Source organism: Mya arenaria, chromosome 11, assembly GCF_026914265.1.
Source record: "Mya arenaria isolate MELC-2E11 chromosome 11, ASM2691426v1".
NCBI classification, from domain to species: Eukaryota; Metazoa; Mollusca; class Bivalvia; order Myida; family Myidae; genus Mya; species Mya arenaria.
In genome coordinates, this window is record NC_069132.1 from 67360616 (window position 1) to 67378761 (window position 18146).

The window sequence follows — 18146 nt, forward strand, 5'->3', positions numbered from 1 at the left end:
TCACTTTCATTTCATAAGTTTTCCCTGTTACATGTCAGTCAGGACATCGACATCCCTCGATCATAAAGCTGTTTGATCCTGGTATATGAATAACATGATTTTAAATGTCTTTTGAAATAGGCATATAGGCGAATAAGCGCCGGTTTGTTCTGCTATTAGCAGGCTTAAGCAAAAGGTGCTAAACATTTAACTCAGTTTAAATGATTTTACTCCTTTCTAGTGATGTTCATAAAAATCACAGTCCTACATCATCTCTGTCGACCTCCTCCTCTGAAGCCTGTACAGCGGATGATGGTAGCAAAAGCATAGTATATTAAAATGTGCAGGGTTTTTACGGCAAAACAGACAATCTCTGTGCTCCCTTACATAGCCTTGACTGAAACATTGCTCAAGCCTAGCATTGAAGTCTTCTGAGATGCTATGCTATGCCTTTCATACTCCTTATAGAAAAGACAGATCAACTGAACCATATGGAGATGTCATAGTATTCATCATAATGTCATATTTGTATTACAGCGACATGATCTTGAAATTAATTATGTAGAATTTATTAGGCTCGAATTAAGCATAAAATACTAAACGTCTTTTTACAAACATCCTAATTCCACTTCATATGTAATTTATCACATTACCAACTCAATGCTAATGGCGGTTGCCATAGGTATAAAGTATATAGCCATAACAGGAGATTTTAACCTTAATATGAATAAATCATTATCTGAATAAAAGAATGAGTCTGTATGGTAAAAGTTACATCTGTCACAAGTCATCCGTGCCGCTACTCATTTTATCGCAACTTCCGATTCTCTTCTCGACTTGTTTTTAGTTTCATCATCATCATCATCATCATATTTAATTTTAAAATGTGGTGTTGGCGAATCATTTTCTGGATCAGTTAATTCGTTTTCACTGCCCTATTAATTGCATATCGAAATCAACAAAAAGGTCAAATCAACACTCAGCGAAATGTTTAGAGATGTTTACAAGGGGATATCGAATATGTTGAACTCCGATCGCTTGTGTCATATTTTGACTGGGATTCATTTTTCCATGCAAATATCGATATTCACGCAAATAATTTCACTAATCAACTAATGACTTTGTGTGAAATATGTATACATTCAAAGTTTATAACGATTCGTACTCCGGACCCACCTTGGTTCCATAATGAAACTCGTTAATCACACCGTCGAAGACGAAGAGCATATAAAGGAGCCAGACGCTCGAACAATGAACATCACTGCCGAATTTACAGGATAATTCACAGTCACGTCAGCCAAATGCCAAGCAAACACTTTATTAATAACTTGCTTCGAAACTTCAGGAAAATGCTTTCTTCTCAATAAACTTTTGGAAAACTATTAAAAATAATAGTCCAACGTCGGTATCCTAGCACATTCCCCGTCTCATCCACGATGGCACCGTCTACGAATCTAACATTGAGAAGGCAACTCTTCTGAATATTATTTTCCAATCACAGACCCGTCTTACTATACCTAACAGACCTCTTCATGTTGTCCCTGATGTCACATCCCTGCAGGATCTTCTTGACTCAATAAAGGTTCTGAAAAACGACAAGGCAACATTACCAGACTCTTTAAACAGCTTCTAAGGAAGATAGCAACTTCACTTTCATATCCCCTTCGAGACCTTTTTGATTACACTTTTCGTTCTTGTGAAGTACTAAACCAGTATCCCTGTTGAGTGGTGTTAGTAACGTACTAGATCGAATTATGCATAAATACATGTTCAGTCATAACGACTGTTTAACCCCATTTTAGTAAGGCTTTGTTTCGAGGATTCCACCGTTAATCAGCTTGTATCTAACAGTCACTCTTCTGCATTGCTTTAGAATAAAGAGCAGTATTCTGTGACATCTCAAAAGCCTTTGATAGCGTATGGCATAGAGGTGTTCTTTTCAAGCTTCGAAAAAGTGGCAGTTCCGGTACCCTATTATTATGGCTTACTGATTATCTCAGTGAAAGAAAACAAAGTGTTGTATTGTCTGGTTCTATGTCTGATACGGTTTCAATATCTGCCTTGGTTCCACAAGGTCTAATTCCTGAACCCTTACCATTCATTGTGTTTATAAATGATATCGTTCGTGAAATAAAACCGCCGATATGTTTTTGAAGATGATACTGCCATGTACGTATATCATAGTCGATTACTCGTTGTTTGCTGCTCTGCAACTGAATGGTGACATGGTAAAGATACATATGTAGACCGAAAGGATGGTCTGTATTATTCAACCCAGTGTAAAGCGATTTACTTCTCGTCTCCCGAAAAATGAACATATATGCGCTTATGTTTATGGATAACGTTCATAACATGTTAGCACTTATAAACATTCGGGCGTGACACTCGTGGCATGGACATTTTCAGTACGTCAAAATAAAGGCAATTGACCTCATACTGCCATTCAAATACGTCCAAGATAGCAGTTTTACATTAATTTACATTTATTTGGCTCCTGTTGGAAGATGCAGATGTGATCTAGGAAAATCGTAAGCGAACTGAAGAAGAGGACTTAAGAAAGTTTAGCATAAAGCAACCGGAACCAATTCCTAAGCAACACGACTTGTTTCCATTTCCAATTTGTATAATGAAACAGGACTTGATTCTCTGAAGATAAGAAGGTGGAAACATTAACTCACTATTTTCTACAAGATGTTTCATTTAATTCGCAAGCCTGTCTCCGTTCAATCACTCCAGTTTGTGATACAACCTCTTAAAATCTTGGGAATTCGGTTCACTTTCGTAATATTTCTAGTAAATTTCATTTTTGCAAACCACAATATCCTCATGGAATGCATGTCCGGAAACAGTTCGTTCCTGTCCATCCTTGCCCTTCTTAAGTACAATCTTAACAAGAATTATAATATACAAAAATATTAATATCAGTTCAGCACGTCTACTATTAGGGCGAACGCAAATAAAGTGTCATCCATTCAATGCTGCGGTTGCAGAGCAATAATCTAAATAAAGAAATGTTTTTTAACAACGTTACCAATAGCCCAAATTGCCAATGTGGTGAAATTAAAGACACGTACCATTTCGTCTTCATTTGTCCCCAAAAGTATGCATAAAGGCATCATCTTTTCGACCATCATCTGCTATCAGGCCTTTGTCACTTCAGTTACAATTGTTTGGTTTCAAAAAAAGGTCACGGACCTGTCAAACTCAACGATATTCAATCCCTTTCTGGACTAACTTTGACAAATTAAACGCTTTTGATCTCCTATGAAATAGAAAAAATATTTCTAAAGATTCTACCACTGACCTAACCTCTCCATAGCCTCCCTCGTCTTCTTGTTTCTTATGTTTCGCCCTGGCTACTTTCATACTTTCAACGCATTGTACCACCTACTAATCTATACATTTATCATTAACCTTTCACTTTATCCATCAATTTATAACGATTACAAAAACCTACAGGTCATTACAGTGTAACGGTCCGCTGTAAGCGGCGGATGTGCGTTCATAGTATAACATTCTGTTATAGACGGAAGTTTTTTCATAGTACGTATGTTAACTTGGTTGGTAATATGCAAATTAGCAAAGACCGGGCTCTGAGTGGATTGAGAATGTGCTGTATATAAAGAGAAGTCGACCCCTTTCGGGTCGAGCATGCTTTTCTTTGAAGGGATATGTTGGTGTTTGTTTAACATAGCACGTAACAACAGCATTAACACCAGTAAAGGCAGTTTGAAAGAGTGACAGAAGAGATACATAGTATAAGCTTACAAACTTCTGTCGTGATTATTTTGTTTTGTGCATCTAATACTTGTTCGTCTTTCATGTATTAATACCACCGTCAATCCAATGTTCTTGATTGTGTTTTAACTTTGTGTATTCTTAAAATGTTTTATTTAACAAGTTATTTTTAAGCCAAAATATTGCAAACCTACATCGACACAAACATCTTATTCTTAAACATCTAACTCTTATTTAGTGCATGCTTGTACTTGATTAAAGATAACACTTATTTGGTACTGAGTTGGATTTTAGCCAAATGACGTCATTAATTTAAGTTCCCAAGAAAAGGCTTTTAGAAATTCATCAACTGTTTTTTTTAATAAACTATCGAAAAACCTAAAGTAAGTGATAAGCATCATGCACCACAGGACGTCCCTAGGCCAAATTTATTATCATAAACATTTACTTCTCACCTGAGAGCTTATATATTTTTGCCACTTTATACAATTTCATTAAAACACAGCCTCCTAATATTTTTATTTTTCATTTAGATGATATATTTCAAGCGATATATACTTCGCAGAAGTCATCACAATCAATGTTTATTTTTAATCTTTGTTATATCAAAGCACACATTAATATAGCAATTTCTTTATGTTATTATGTCAGCTAAACTACATTTTGTAACTGTTATATTCACCAACCGCACAAACGTCAGTTAAGAATATAAGAAAAAATCACTACAATGAAATGTGTAAATGATAACTATTTAAGAAATCTACGTTTAAAAGAATTACATTGCATAAATATTCCGGAGAGGTTATAATATAAAATTGAATCTTTCTTGATAATTGAAGCATGTGCCTCGTGAAAACTTATTTATGAAATAAACAGTTGGTACTTTACTGTAAAAACAGCTTGTCACATATGCATTATATTGTTTGATGTGTTCATAATAGTTTTTGAAGCATTTTACATTCATACATCAATAACAAACGAAAAAGGAAAATGAATTATTATAATTAAATCACAAAGAAGCTATAATTACTTTTAACATATTAAATACGAACTGTATTGTGAGGTCCTAGTGTATATAGCATTCTGCCTGTTGTTGGTTTGTATATAAAGGAAAATAAATTGCGTTCGTCCCACAAAACAGTGTGACATGATCGAACATGCATTTTCATCATTCGGAACTCACTCATCGGTGTGACGATACATTTCCATAACCAGCAGAATACAGTGTGTGTGCTCTCCTCCATTCTCTTCACCAATCCTCGGAACGCATCCATTGTCATCCTCACCTGCATAAGCTCAATACGAGTGACAGAGCTTGGGAGATTCACACGGTGGTCACCGAGGTCTGTGTAACCTATATGCACGTATACTAGCTGTGAAAGCCGAGGAAGCGTCTGACAAAATAGGTCCACGTTTCGGACGAAATCCATATGTATGAGTTTCAAACCACTGTGCATATTTCCAAACCTAATATATGTGTGGTTCGAGCTGACAATTCGATGTTTTATTTCTGAATCGCATACTACTGAAGTCCCTTTATCACGAATACTCAGGTATTTCAGTCGGCTAAAGCAGGACAGGTCATACTTCCCACTTCGGTCTTCCATGTCAACAGCGATGAGAGTGTCTGCTGAGAGGCTAAATACCTCCTGGATATTCTCCACGCTGATCTCTTTCATGTGGTTACAAACACGCAGAAATCGTACTTGAGATTTGTTCATAGACAACAAGGTTTTGAGTGTGGAAATATTTCGAGCGTTAGAATTTTTTTTAAAGAAATGAAGGTTGAGATGGATATCTGCCACATTGTTTGCACAAGCTTCAATGTAGCCTTTAGCAATAATGTCCTGAATAAAACAAAATACTGACTGATCAACTATGCATACTTCAATTGACGGGAATGATTGCTTTAAGCAACTAACAGGCTCATTAATACATATCATTGCAGACATCTGATTTGCAGTTTTAATGTTTAGCCCGCAAATGAAAGTAAACACTTGCGAAACATCCGAAATTTTCGCTCCCCGTTCATAAAATGGTTCCACTACCCGGTTAAATTCACCAGGGTTATACGACATGTGTAAGGCTGCAAGGAATTCTTGAACTGTTTTGTGAATGAAAGAGAAGTTGGACGACTGCATTAAGACAGATTGCGATTTGGCTTCTCGTATAATCCCAGTTTTGAGCATAATTTCCATGTCTTCACGTGAAAGTGATCTTAGTTGTTTGAACACTAAGGCGGATTTTCGATCCATCGAAAACAGCTGATCAAAAGCCAGTTTGGCCGTGGATAACAATGCAGGTATGTATTTAAAAATGTGTTTTGCTTTCTGGAAGCAGGGCAGCAACTTTGTCTGCTCGTGTTGAGGCTTATACTTCGTGAGTGCTTTTCTTCCAAACATCATGTCCATCATGAGCGCATATATCTCGCAGAGGGAGAACGATTCTCCGACTCCCTCAAACCACAAACATACGAGCATCATTAAGACAATTGGAACGGACAGTAGGTTTGTAAGATCTTTTTTCCTGATAAATGACATGAATTCCTCGCTTTTCTCTTCACTTTCTGCCATTCCGCTTAAGCAGCCGAGTACATTCTGAACTAAACGTTTCGAATTAGCCACACCTTGAATCTCAAGGGACTTGTCAATTCTAGAATCTCTCACACGATGCTGGGCCATCCTCCATGGCCTGGATGTTATCAACACAGTTGCATCTATTGATGGAGACAGGAATGGAGCAACCTTTTCCTGATCTGTACAGGAACAACTAGATTCACAAGGGTGTGACCATTCATCTAGGCCGTCAGCTAATTTTAGGCAATTCCGGTTTGAAAGAACACTCAGCAAAGTTTCCTTTCCAGAAGCTACATCATCCGCGTGGTAAATTCTGCTGATTACCTGATCTGTGATCATGTCAGTAAGATTGCACAATTCATTTGCATTGCGAAGAGTAACATAAAAAAGGAAGTCAAATGTAGCAAGAACGTTAAGATCCTGAAAAAGTTCGCCTTTGATTTTTTTCAGAACATGTTTGGAACTTCTGCTGTCGCTTAAGGTGGGGAAATTTTGTGCGCCCCAGTCGAGGGCACATTTCGCTAAAAATGTTGATTTTCCCATTCCGGCCTCACCGATCACGTAAATGTTGCTTACAAATATATCGTCTTTTCGGAAAATATTACTGTAAAAAGACACAAGTGTTCCTTGCTGTTGTTGCGAGGTTCCAACCGTTTTGTGGTCCTTCTCCACGATCATCGGAGCGACGTAGAACCTGTCCAGCGTATCGTCCTTGTCGGAGACCAGGGGCGAAATTGATGCACTGCTCAGATATTTTTTGTAATTTTTGGCCAGTCGTTGTTGAAGATCTGCAGATATATATGTTATACTATAATTCCACGAATAGGATTTGTTGCCTGTCGGCTATATATTTTTTAGTAAACATCACCACGATATTTGACCTATTGACAACAAAACCAAAAGAGTATAGCCACTAAACATAACAAAATAGGTTAAGTATAAACATTCTTCATTAAGTCGTTTATAAGTTATTGATCAGAAACGAAAGCGCCCATAATGTTTCTAGTATAGGCCAACATAACCTTGACATTTGATCTTTTGACCCCAAAATAAAATCACGACTAATGTATATACTAAGTTTAAGGCTTCACCAAGTTGTTACAATGTTATTGATCTGAAGCAAACAAACGATCATTTCCAGTAAAGAACGCCATGACCATGATTAATATGCAAACTAAGATTAAGGACTCGCTCGGAAACGTATGAAGCCAACGACGGTGACGCAGAAGACGACGTCGGGCAAAGTACTCCCTATTTGTCTGCCATGCTTTGCAGGCGACACAAAAATTCTTTATGTCTAAAGAGTTAAATCTCGGACTTCATGGTTAATGCAAATAATGGCCAAAAGTTTATTTATTCAGTTAGTTATTGTTATGTGCCAACTTTTAACCCCCATTCAATTACTCTCCAATCATTAAGAAAGTTCAGACATCAGTACCAACGATGTTAGTTATTTTGTTTACATTCTTAACAATTTATCTTTTAGAAAAATAGGTTTGAAAATAAGCTATTTCATCAGTGCAGAAAATGTAATTTTGTATACCAGAATATAATGAATATTACCTTCTTCCCTTTCGGCAGTCGATACGCTGATCTTCCGCATGGCCTCAAATACCGCCTCGTCCAGGGCTTCAATACCTTCTGATGTTCGGCTGTATATTTCACGTTCTCCAATATCAGTCGTGTCTTGAATAATTTGCTTTAAAGCTTTCAGTCTCGCCTGAACCTTTTCTTCAAATCGGTTTTCAGCAGGTACAAGAACATCAGTGTGTATCTGCTTCGAGACTTTAACGACTGCATTATCAGCTTCAAATTGAAGTATTTTAACCCCTTCTATTACTGAACTTTCAAGCTGACCTTTTCCTGTTTTTAAGGCATGCTCGCCTTCTGTCACTGCTTGCGCTATGTCTTCTTTTCCTGTTTCTATGATATGCTCGCCTTCTGTCACTGCGTGTTCTATTTCTGCTTTTCCTGTTTCTATGGCATGCTTGCCTTCTGTCACTGTTTGTTCTATTTCTGCTTTTCCAGTTTCTATGGCATGCTTGCCTTCTGTCACTGCTTGTTCTATTTCTGTTTTTCCAGTTTCTATGATATGTTTGCCTTCTGTCACTGCTTGTTCTATTTCTGCTTTTCCTGTTTCTATGATATGCTTGCCTTCTGTCACTGCTTGTTCTATTTGATGTTTTCCAGTTTCGACGACAATCCTGGCTTCATCAAGAATTTCATGAACGTCTTCATTAGATATGTATAGCGTGTCCGCCTGAAGCTGTTAAAAGCCGCCATGAATTATTACATTAAACTGCTGTTATTTTTAAATATTTTATTATAATTTTCAAGTAATTGGTCAAGATTAGTATGTACTAACACAAATAAATGGTTTAATGTGAAGCAGTCGCATAACTATTCAATTTCAGAAATATACATGTTAACAATTTTTAAAAATAGTGGTTTACATTATGTTAACCACCCGCTTATTTGGTAAGCCACCAAATAAATAACGGCTAGATCCTAATTTAATAATAAATGTTTTGGAAAACGTGAAAAAACTGCCTTCTCATTGGGCAAAATAGAAATTGACCACTTAGTAAATCTGATTTTATTTGTTTATTAGTATACGATACAAGGTAGCGGAATAGTTCTATACATCTTGCTAGCTCGAGTCCGGTAAAGCTGTTCTTGCAAACGTGCTTTTAATTTCTACTCAAGGTTAATAACCTGAAGCAATGTATCTAGTTCTAATATGAATAATGTCACATGTATCTAGTTCCAAAGTGCTAAATGTCACATATATCTAGTTTCAATGTGCTAAATGTCACATGTATCTAATTTCAATGTGCTAAATGTCACATGTATCTAGTTCCAATGTGATACATGTCACATGTATCTAGTTCCAATGTGCTACATTTCCCATGTATCTAGTTCCAATGTGCTAAATGTCACATGTACCTAGTTCCAATGTGATTAATGTCACATGTGTCTAGTTCCAATGTGATATATGTCACATGTGTTTAGTTCCAATGTGCTTTATGTCAGATGTGTTTAGTTCCAATGTGCTAAATGTCACATGTGTTTAGTTCCAATGTGCCTAATGCCACATGTGTCTGGTTCCAATGTGCTTAATGTCACATGTGTCTAGTTCCAATGTGATATATGTCGCATGTGTCTAGTTCCAATGTGCTTAATGTCACATGTGTTTAGTTCCAATGTGCTTAATGTCACAAGTGTCTAGTTCCAATGTGCTTAATGTCAAATGTGTCTAGTTCCAATGTGCTTAATGTCACATGTGTCTAGTTCCAATGTGCTTAATGTCACATGTGTCTAGTTCCAATGTGCTTAATGTCACATGTGTTTAGTTCCAATGTGCTAAATTTCACAATTGTTTAGTTCAAATGTGCTAAATGTCACATGTGTTTAGATCCAATGTGCTAAATGTCACATGTATGTAGTTCCAATGTGCTAAATGTCACATGTATCTAGTTCAAATGTGCAAAATGTCACATGTATCTAGTTCCAATGTGCTAAATGCCACATGTGTTTAGATCCAATGTGCTAAATTTCACATGTATTTGGTTGCAATGTGCTTACCTATAGTAATTTGGTTGACTTACTTTATCACTAATTTACCTTGTTCAACTTCAAGACCGCCTCCTGTGCTTTTCGATCGCGGCTCAGATATTTAGGATCAGACAGCAGTGTTGTCATTGTGGTAATGTAGCAGTTCAGGTCAGCGTCTGTCACCTTCAGGTCTGATGAATGACGAATACTCCGTCCAATATCTCGAGCCTAAGATGAATTTAAACAAGAGCTGTCACAGAAACGTGGCAAGTGGTCCAAATTGAGTTCTGTCGTTCGAATAGCTGTTTCTAATTTACATTTTAAATAACACTTAGATTAAAATATTTTTCATCGCAAACAAAGAACCGATATAAAACACTAATATGTGTGTGAACCTGCCCTTGAAGATAACATTATTGTGTGATAACCTTTCCATGTTCAACTATTATGTAAAGTTGATTTTTAATTATCTCAATTGACATGTAGAAAACATATGGAAGAACAGCACAAAAATCTACAAACAACACTATACATATATATATATGCTTGTTAGGTACCGCTTTCGAAAGATAAGTAAAATGTAAATTTAATGGGGGTTTATCCAGTTTTTGAGCACAACCTCACTCTTATCCCAATAATTCCGAAAGTAACAAGAGCTGTCGTAAGAAAGCGCTCTCGACTACGCCGCTTTGACTTAGAAGTGAATACAATAACGATGTAATATGTGCCTGTCAAAAGCAATAAAACAATCAAATTAAAAAGTAAACAAGAATCGCGATGTGACAAAACCAGGTTTTTAATGATTGGCAGAAGAGATTTTTTGTAACAGTGACTTTGATCCTAAGGGCCCAAAACACAATCCCATGGAAGTCCTCCATAAACTCTTCCTTCATATCAAGTTGGGTCACAGTATGTCAACCATAACTGAAACAGTAATCTATTTAAGAAACTGTGACCTTGACCCTTGGGGGCTAAAAGGCAATCCATGAAAGCTCTGCATAAACTTGTCCTATATACCAAGTTTGGTCACACTATGTCAACCCTTACTTGAGTTATTCATTACTAACCATATTTCTATTTTTAGCAACATTGACCTTGACCTAGACCGTAACTATCGGGGCCCAAAACACAATCTCAGGAAAGGTCTCTATAACCTTTTCCTATGTACCAAGTTTGGTCACAATTTGTAGACCCTTACTTAAGTTATTTAATACCAACCCTTTTTCTATTAATAGTAACACCTTGGCCTTGATCCTAGGGACCTAAAACGCAAGCCTATAAAATGTCTTTATAAACTCTTCGTATATACTAAGTTTGGTCTCTTTATGTCAAACCTAGCGAAAATTATTCGATACATAAGGTGACTTTGACGCTGCCCTCCAACCAGCCCGCCCGAACAATGACGCAAGTCATTCAAATAACTTGTTTTCCCTTTATGAAAATGTGGGTAAGAATATAAAAATGTGCCTTTCAAAAGAAATTAAAAGAAAATTCAAGGGCCATTATTTGTTTTAAGGGTTAAAATGGAGTTATGTTCCTTGTTGTAAGATGCTCGTCAATAATTCTGCGAAGTATTAAGTGCATTGAATGAAGGGTTTTGAAGGTTTTTTATTAAAATCCAAACTTGCCCTTAAACTTTAAAATGTCCTAAAACTTTAACCTAAGTCAATCATGGGTCATAACTTGTATTAAGGAGTTATGTATCCCCATTGTGTGATGATCCTGAACAATTGTGTAAAGTATTAAGTCAATCGAATGAAGGATATAGAAGTTATCAATAAATATCCCAACCTGCCCTAAAACTTTAACCTAAGTTCCTTAGTCAATCAGGGCCAATGTTTTGTATAAAGGATAATATGGAGTTATCTTACCTCATTATGTAATAGTCCTGAACACCTGTGTGAAGTATTAAGTCAATTGAACGAAGGGTATAGAAGTTATTAATGAATATCCCAACCTGCCACATGACTTTTACCGGACGCCGACGCTGGTCCAAGTAGTATAGCCCTCCTTATTCTTCGAATAAAAACCGTTAAGTTACACCAAGTATTTCTATAATTAGGGATGCCGACTCTATTCGCAGACAAATTAGTACATAATACCTACTGCAAAAGATATGATGCAGTTATACTTTGATTGAAATTATGAAATTCACGCACAGTCAGCCTTAGCAAATAAAAGGTTTAAAACTGTGTAATCATAATGGAAAGCATCATTGTACTAATACTGGGAAGAACTGGGAAGAAAGAAAGAACAATTATTACAAGTGAAACACGACATATATTTGCCAAAATCTTCTTCCAATTGATTACCTAAGTAAAAGCTTTCAAGAAAGAGACATCACGTTGGAACATTCTTAGCGAGCCAAGAACAATTTGAAAGAAAGTCTGCATAATTTTAATAAAATCAAAGCACTGAAAGCTTAGTTATGCCATATTCAACTTTATATTTTTATGAGGAATTCATCATCAGAAACAAAAAGCAAGTATTGCTGTCATATCCACGTTTTTATAAGATCCTAGCAATTGAGTCTGCCTAACAAGCTGCTAAAACGTTTTAATTTTACGAATTGTCTTTGAAACATCACAAAAGTCGGGATGAGCAATACTACTAGCAATCAGGGATTTAAGACTACTATTGTACTTTGAAATTATATTATAATGAACATTAACAAATTAACAAAGTTTACTTTAATTTGAGATATCTGAAACACTGTTTCAGAAGGTTTTCCGTCATATTAAACTTTACTGCGAGGGCTGAAATGTTTGACATTTGTGCATATTCTAGCGAATCTTACCAACTGTGTAATAAAGAACACCATATGATGGAAAAATAGGAAAACATCAATCCAAAGAAGGGTAATTAATTAATTTGAAATTAAAATCATCACGTTACTAGCGAACCGTATTCGACAATAAACACCTATACAATATATAATGAGGTGTGATCAAGCATTGCATACGTTACAACCTTGCTAATCATTTTAGGCTTTAAACCTGTCACTTTTTTAAATGAGTCTCTGTTAGTTACTGTTGGTGCTCGCTTTTTAAGATACATACAACTACTAAATGAGAACACATGTTGAAAAAAAAGCCGCCAAGATAAAACATGTGTGAGAGTCGCCTTGACCTTAGGTAAAACTATAAACTGCTGTCTGTATTGTAAAACCATTAATTTGCTGATATTTATTACCTGTGTTAGAATGTTCGTCACGGTGTCTACTTTAAACGACAGCTTTTGCTGGAATGCTGTACAGTTTATCAGTATATTGATGACCCCGTTATAGTCTGTCTGATCAAAAGAACACACATCCTTGTAGCCGCCCAATGGCATGAAACACTTCGCAATCTCCCAGTGATTCACGCACCACCGATCAGCATTGCTGTTTTTCCACGACGGTCCCCCGAATTTGTGGAGTCGGCATATTTCATCACGGAGGTCATCACATATATGCGATGGACAGGACCTGTACCCCTTGACTGGAGTGTCGTGGAATTTGCAGTTGTTGCGGGGATGGGAGCACAGTCCACTCGTAGGACATTGAAATAGATTTTCTGTCAAGCACTGGCAACATGTTGTTCCCGGACTTAGGTTCCTCGCTTGGATGACAGATAAGTGTATCCTGTGTTGTATACTCCTGCTGTCTCCATCAACTAGGTCCCGAAGCCCTTCCTTGGTAATTCTGAGAGCGAGGGAACCCTTGAGCCAGTTCTTGTTATCATTGTCCTCGTACGACATAACCTCGCGTGTTTTGTGTATCAGTTTGGGTTAGTACCGTAACGTTCACCGAAATGACCTTTAACAATATCATTATTCAATTAGAAATTAGTCACGCACAGTTCAAAGGTAGAATTAACAGCATATCGAACTAAAACGATATTCTTTTTTGTCATTACTTTAAATGTTTTACTAAAGAATGACCCGTAGATTAATACTAAGTAATTAATGTTTTCGAACGAATAAATTCAATTTTAAAAGTAATTTGCGTTATTTGAAGTAATACAAATACACCCGCATACAGAGATTTATTAAGTATAATTATATGGAATATGAGTATCTAGGCTCTATTAGACCAAAGCTTAATGCGCTTGCGATAGCCTATATAAGTTAGCGCCCGTACATGTCGGCGTTCGAATAAGAGTGCTTTGTACGTGAATGTTAGTTAATAAAAAAACATAAATATTTACAAATATTTCACACGAGAACTGCATTGACAAATTTCGTACTATACAGATACGTGCACGACACAAAAAGGGAAAATTTACAATTCGAGGCTAAAACATTTTATGTTGCGTTCCTTTTAAGCAACAACAGCAACAACAACAACTTATAATGCATTCAGGCAATCATGGCTAAAACATACAAACAGTTTACGAGCAAACACATTTAGGGAGAAGCATAATAATAAAATGCGAACAAAAAGATTAATGATTGTTAATCAGTAGTAGTGAACTATTTTGCAATTAAAGGGAAATATAGACTGCTGATATAAAAACATTTTGTCATTAACAAGTTGCTTTAACAAAAATTTAAACAAGTAATTCTCCAAAGTCCGAACGTTTGTTTAACAGATGTTAGAGGGAGTAGTATTTATCCAGTCGTGAATATCATGAGCTAATTCGTGTTTTTGTATGTACTCAATTACTCAGTGACTTGACACCCACGTGCTATTAAGTTCATTAAAGCATTTTTCCTCAGGTACACTTCTTTATTTGTATAATTAGCGATTCATTTGTCACGGGGTTGAATGATTGTATAGCTACAACACAATACTTGTTAATAAAAAATAATTCCACGAATTGAGCTACTGTGGGACTGGTTTGTATCCAGATCTGAGACGAATATAGCTACTAGTATCAGGTATTCATGTATTATATTTCAAAAATAATGATTGATTTCAGAGGAGGATTCAGGTTCTGCTGTGTGCGTCATTCAGTTGCGTAACCTTTTGACTTGCGCCATTCCCTTAGAGCCGAAATTTATTTCATTTAAAGTGTTGGAAGGTGTGTTTTGTTGTTTTTTGTTGTTGTTGTTTTTCTGTTGTTGTTTTTGTTTGTTGTTTTGTTGTTGTTGTTTGTTTTTTTTGTTGTTTTTTGTTGTTGTTGTTTGTTTTGTTGTTTTTTTTTTGGGGGGGGGGGGGGTACTCCACCTAGAAAGTTTTATCTGTTTCTTGTCCGGACTTATGTATTTTCAGCGTTTATTTTAATCCTTTTCTCCTTTGTTAAAATAAAAAGTAAACTCGGAAGATTTTAGGGAGGGTGCCGGGTACGCCCCCTCCCCTGGATCCGCTTGTGGATAATGGTTTGATTTATGAAACATTGTTACAACACAATTATTAGCAAAAATAATGTTTTATTTCAAAAATGCGAGTCACTGTGCTGATATTCTGCATTAAGATCCTCTCTGATCTTGACAGTGTTTGTGTTTTTAAAAGTTTTATCTTTCTGGTCATACACATCATGTCAAATGTATTATTCAGATGACCGACCTTTTGACGCTGGTATTGTTAGTTCATTATTCGTCGAATTTGGAAAATGGTACTAGGTATCACCATTTAATGGATTTAAACACAAACTCATTCGGAGATGATAAATAAAATTATAAACACTGAGATTTTAAACTAGCTTAGGTAAACAAATACCAATACAACTTATCAAAGCCTCATCAATAAATACTAACTTGTAACAGTTACATTTAGTAGCAGAACCAGTTACACATGAAAAACGAAAGTGGGCCTGAAATATTAAATGGAATTGAATAAACATGGTTTTAATACTGTCAATTACACACTGTAGATATATATGGTTATATATATTCTAGTATTTATTGTCAAATATGAACACAAATTAATACTTACCGACTTGTAGACGTGTTTATCCCATTGCCATGTCAGCGTTGGGTAAACAAATCTGAATCTCCATCACGTGACTATGGAATGTTAACTTCCAATAATTATAAACAAAGCACTGAATGGAAAAGTTCCATGATTAAAATCCGTAATCAACGTAAATCTTTTATATAGGTTGTTCATATCCTTCAATCGTTTTGGCAGTACCTATTGTCCAATTTATATACACTGTAACAGGTGCATAATTACACCATCTATGCGCTAGCTATATTAAATTTATCTCGATGCGTCCTCGATACCTCCTTACTCTTTACGAAAACTATTCATCGATTCGAAATCAATACCTCACTTCATGTAATGTATTTTGTAGTCATGAAATAACCGTCGTGGATAGTGGTTATTTGAAAGGGCTGGTATGTTAGATTGTACACCTGAGTTGAATTGTATTTATTTTTGTGTGTATTTGTGTTTTTTATCAATTGTATGTTCTTACTTATTATCGCTATCTTATCTATCTTACTTTGCCCTTGATAAAGTGTAGGGTTTATTACAGTCTATCAAACCGTCGGAAATTAAACGAAATAAAACGAATAATATTCCCAAAACAGAAATTGGCAGAACTGGACTCGCATCCTTTATATTGTAGACTCTGTACAAAATCACTGGACTATGTGGAAAATTATATATTGTAAATCCCGATCAAATCACTTCGCTCAGATCACAGAAATAAATACACACTATAAAATAAGTCCACAATCCAGGGATTAAAAAGACGTTTTGAATTAGATTACTTATAATCCGCCGGAAAATAAGTTGACAATCCATAAAATTAGTAGACGTACCAAGCAAATAAGTAGAAGAAATAAGAACTATACAAATCACCAGGTGAATTCAGAAAAACAAACCGGCTGACACCACATAACTAACGAGCAAGAAACAGAAATGTCCAGGCATACCATTTAGAATTTGTACCCTGTAAATATGTACCGTTAAAGAAGTACCGTCGAAAATGTAGAGACTCCCTAGGTATAGGTAGACACCACAGATCATTCAAAGACACACCTTGTAGACACATACGAAGAATACGAAGGGAAATAGATTTATATCCCGGAAATAAGATCGGACGCACTGAAAACATGAGGATACACGAGTTGTCATGCTATGAAATGAGTATGATTCATACATTGACTCAATTATAATGAAAAAATGTGATCACAACAATACACTGAAAACTGCTTGGACTAGCCCAGAAGTCGAAAATTAAAAGACATTCAAAGCAAACCCTGTTCAGAGGCACAAGGCAAGAGTTCGAACGACAATGAACTAGAGACATATATGTATAAACACTTCATACACAAATACCAGCACAACAAATATTATGGCATATTGCATGCTACTATATATTTCATTAAAACCAATAATTTCCAGTTCAATTTATATGTGTTGTTGTTGTTGTTGTTGTTGATGATGTTGTTGTTGTTGTAGTTGTTGTTTTGTTGTCACCCAAGTGTCTTATTGTGAATTAGCCTTAATAATTGAAATATTGAAATATATAAGGAATATAAAGAACGATAGCGTCCCTTAAGAATAGTAAATGTGATATGTGATACATAATTAAGATTTTAAAGTAAAACCGTATTTCCACTTAGTTAAGGTGAAGGACATATGGCTACATAATCAAAACAGCTGTGAGACAACAGGGGTCCTTGGCCAGGATACGTATCTGTACCAGTGTCTTTTATGCAAGATATATACACTTATATTTTGTATTTTACAATATTAAACTAAGAAAAAAGATGAAAAAATCGATCATACAAGTTCAATAACTAGCAAGACATGGTTAATAATACGAGCGTATAATGCACTTAGCATAAAAGTGATGTATTAACTCATTCTTGTTAAAGCCATTTTCACATCATCAGCCAGTGGTAGTAACTTTGCCAGTGATGGCAGTACAGATTTGATTCCAAATTATGAAGACTTTTTATTCTTAGCTCAAAATTAGCCTTTTTAAAATTTCTTTTTAAGAGAGCTGAATCTATTGGATCCAACGCACTGCTTGTATGACTACATTGCGTCTGAAAAATGATAATAAATGTCATTGTGTCTTAATTATACGATGAACAGAGTAAGATGCTAGTCTTAATTAAGGTGATTTCTTAAAAATAACTTTAAAACTTAACACGTAAAAGTCACCAACAAAGCTTTGCTTCCCTTGTCAATATTTGTTCAGGCTTATTATTAGTATTCATAAGTTTAAAAAAACAACATGTTTGCAGCAATAACATCTCGACAATCGTGTGCCCAGAAATGTGTCCACATGCACCTCAAGAACTAGGAAGGAGAAGATGGGCCTGCATATATGCCTCCTCAAAAACAGCTCGGTGAAGAATAAAGAACAGTTGAACTCCTTTCTAACCAACAATAACATCAACAACGATGACCTTTAT

At 35.8% G+C, this 18146-nt stretch overlaps 1 protein-coding gene across 1 annotated transcript; it reads right to left on the reverse strand.

Annotated features, from left to right (window-relative positions):
- Positions 1-4229: 4229 nt before the first annotated feature.
- Positions 4230-15985, reverse strand: LOC128207485 (uncharacterized). Its single transcript, XM_052910434.1, has 5 exons — positions 15706-15985; positions 13041-13644; positions 9918-10076; positions 7857-8559; positions 4230-7081 (listed from the first exon to the last, which is right to left on the reverse strand). Exons 2-5 carry the CDS (start codon positions 13584-13586, stop codon positions 4758-4760), a joined length of 3732 nt encoding a protein of 1243 aa, XP_052766394.1. The 5' UTR covers positions 13587-13644; positions 15706-15985; the 3' UTR covers positions 4230-4757.
- Positions 15986-18146: the final 2161 nt, after the last annotated feature.

What these genes read in the sequence shown, in the direction of transcription:
- LOC128207485 (XM_052910434.1), bottom strand. Translation starts at nt 13,586, where the DNA reads ATGTCGTACGAGGACAATGATAACAAGAACTGGCTCAAGGGTTCCCTC. An exon ending in TGACGAACATTCTAACACAG is followed by an intron (nt 10,077 to 13,040) that starts GTAATAAATATC and finishes AATTCATCTTAG; the next exon opens with GCTCGAGATATTGGACGGAG. An exon ending in CGGTCTTGAAGTTGAACAAG is followed by an intron (nt 8,560 to 9,917) that starts GTAAATTAGTGA and finishes GGCTTTTAACAG; the next exon opens with CTTCAGGCGGACACGCTATA.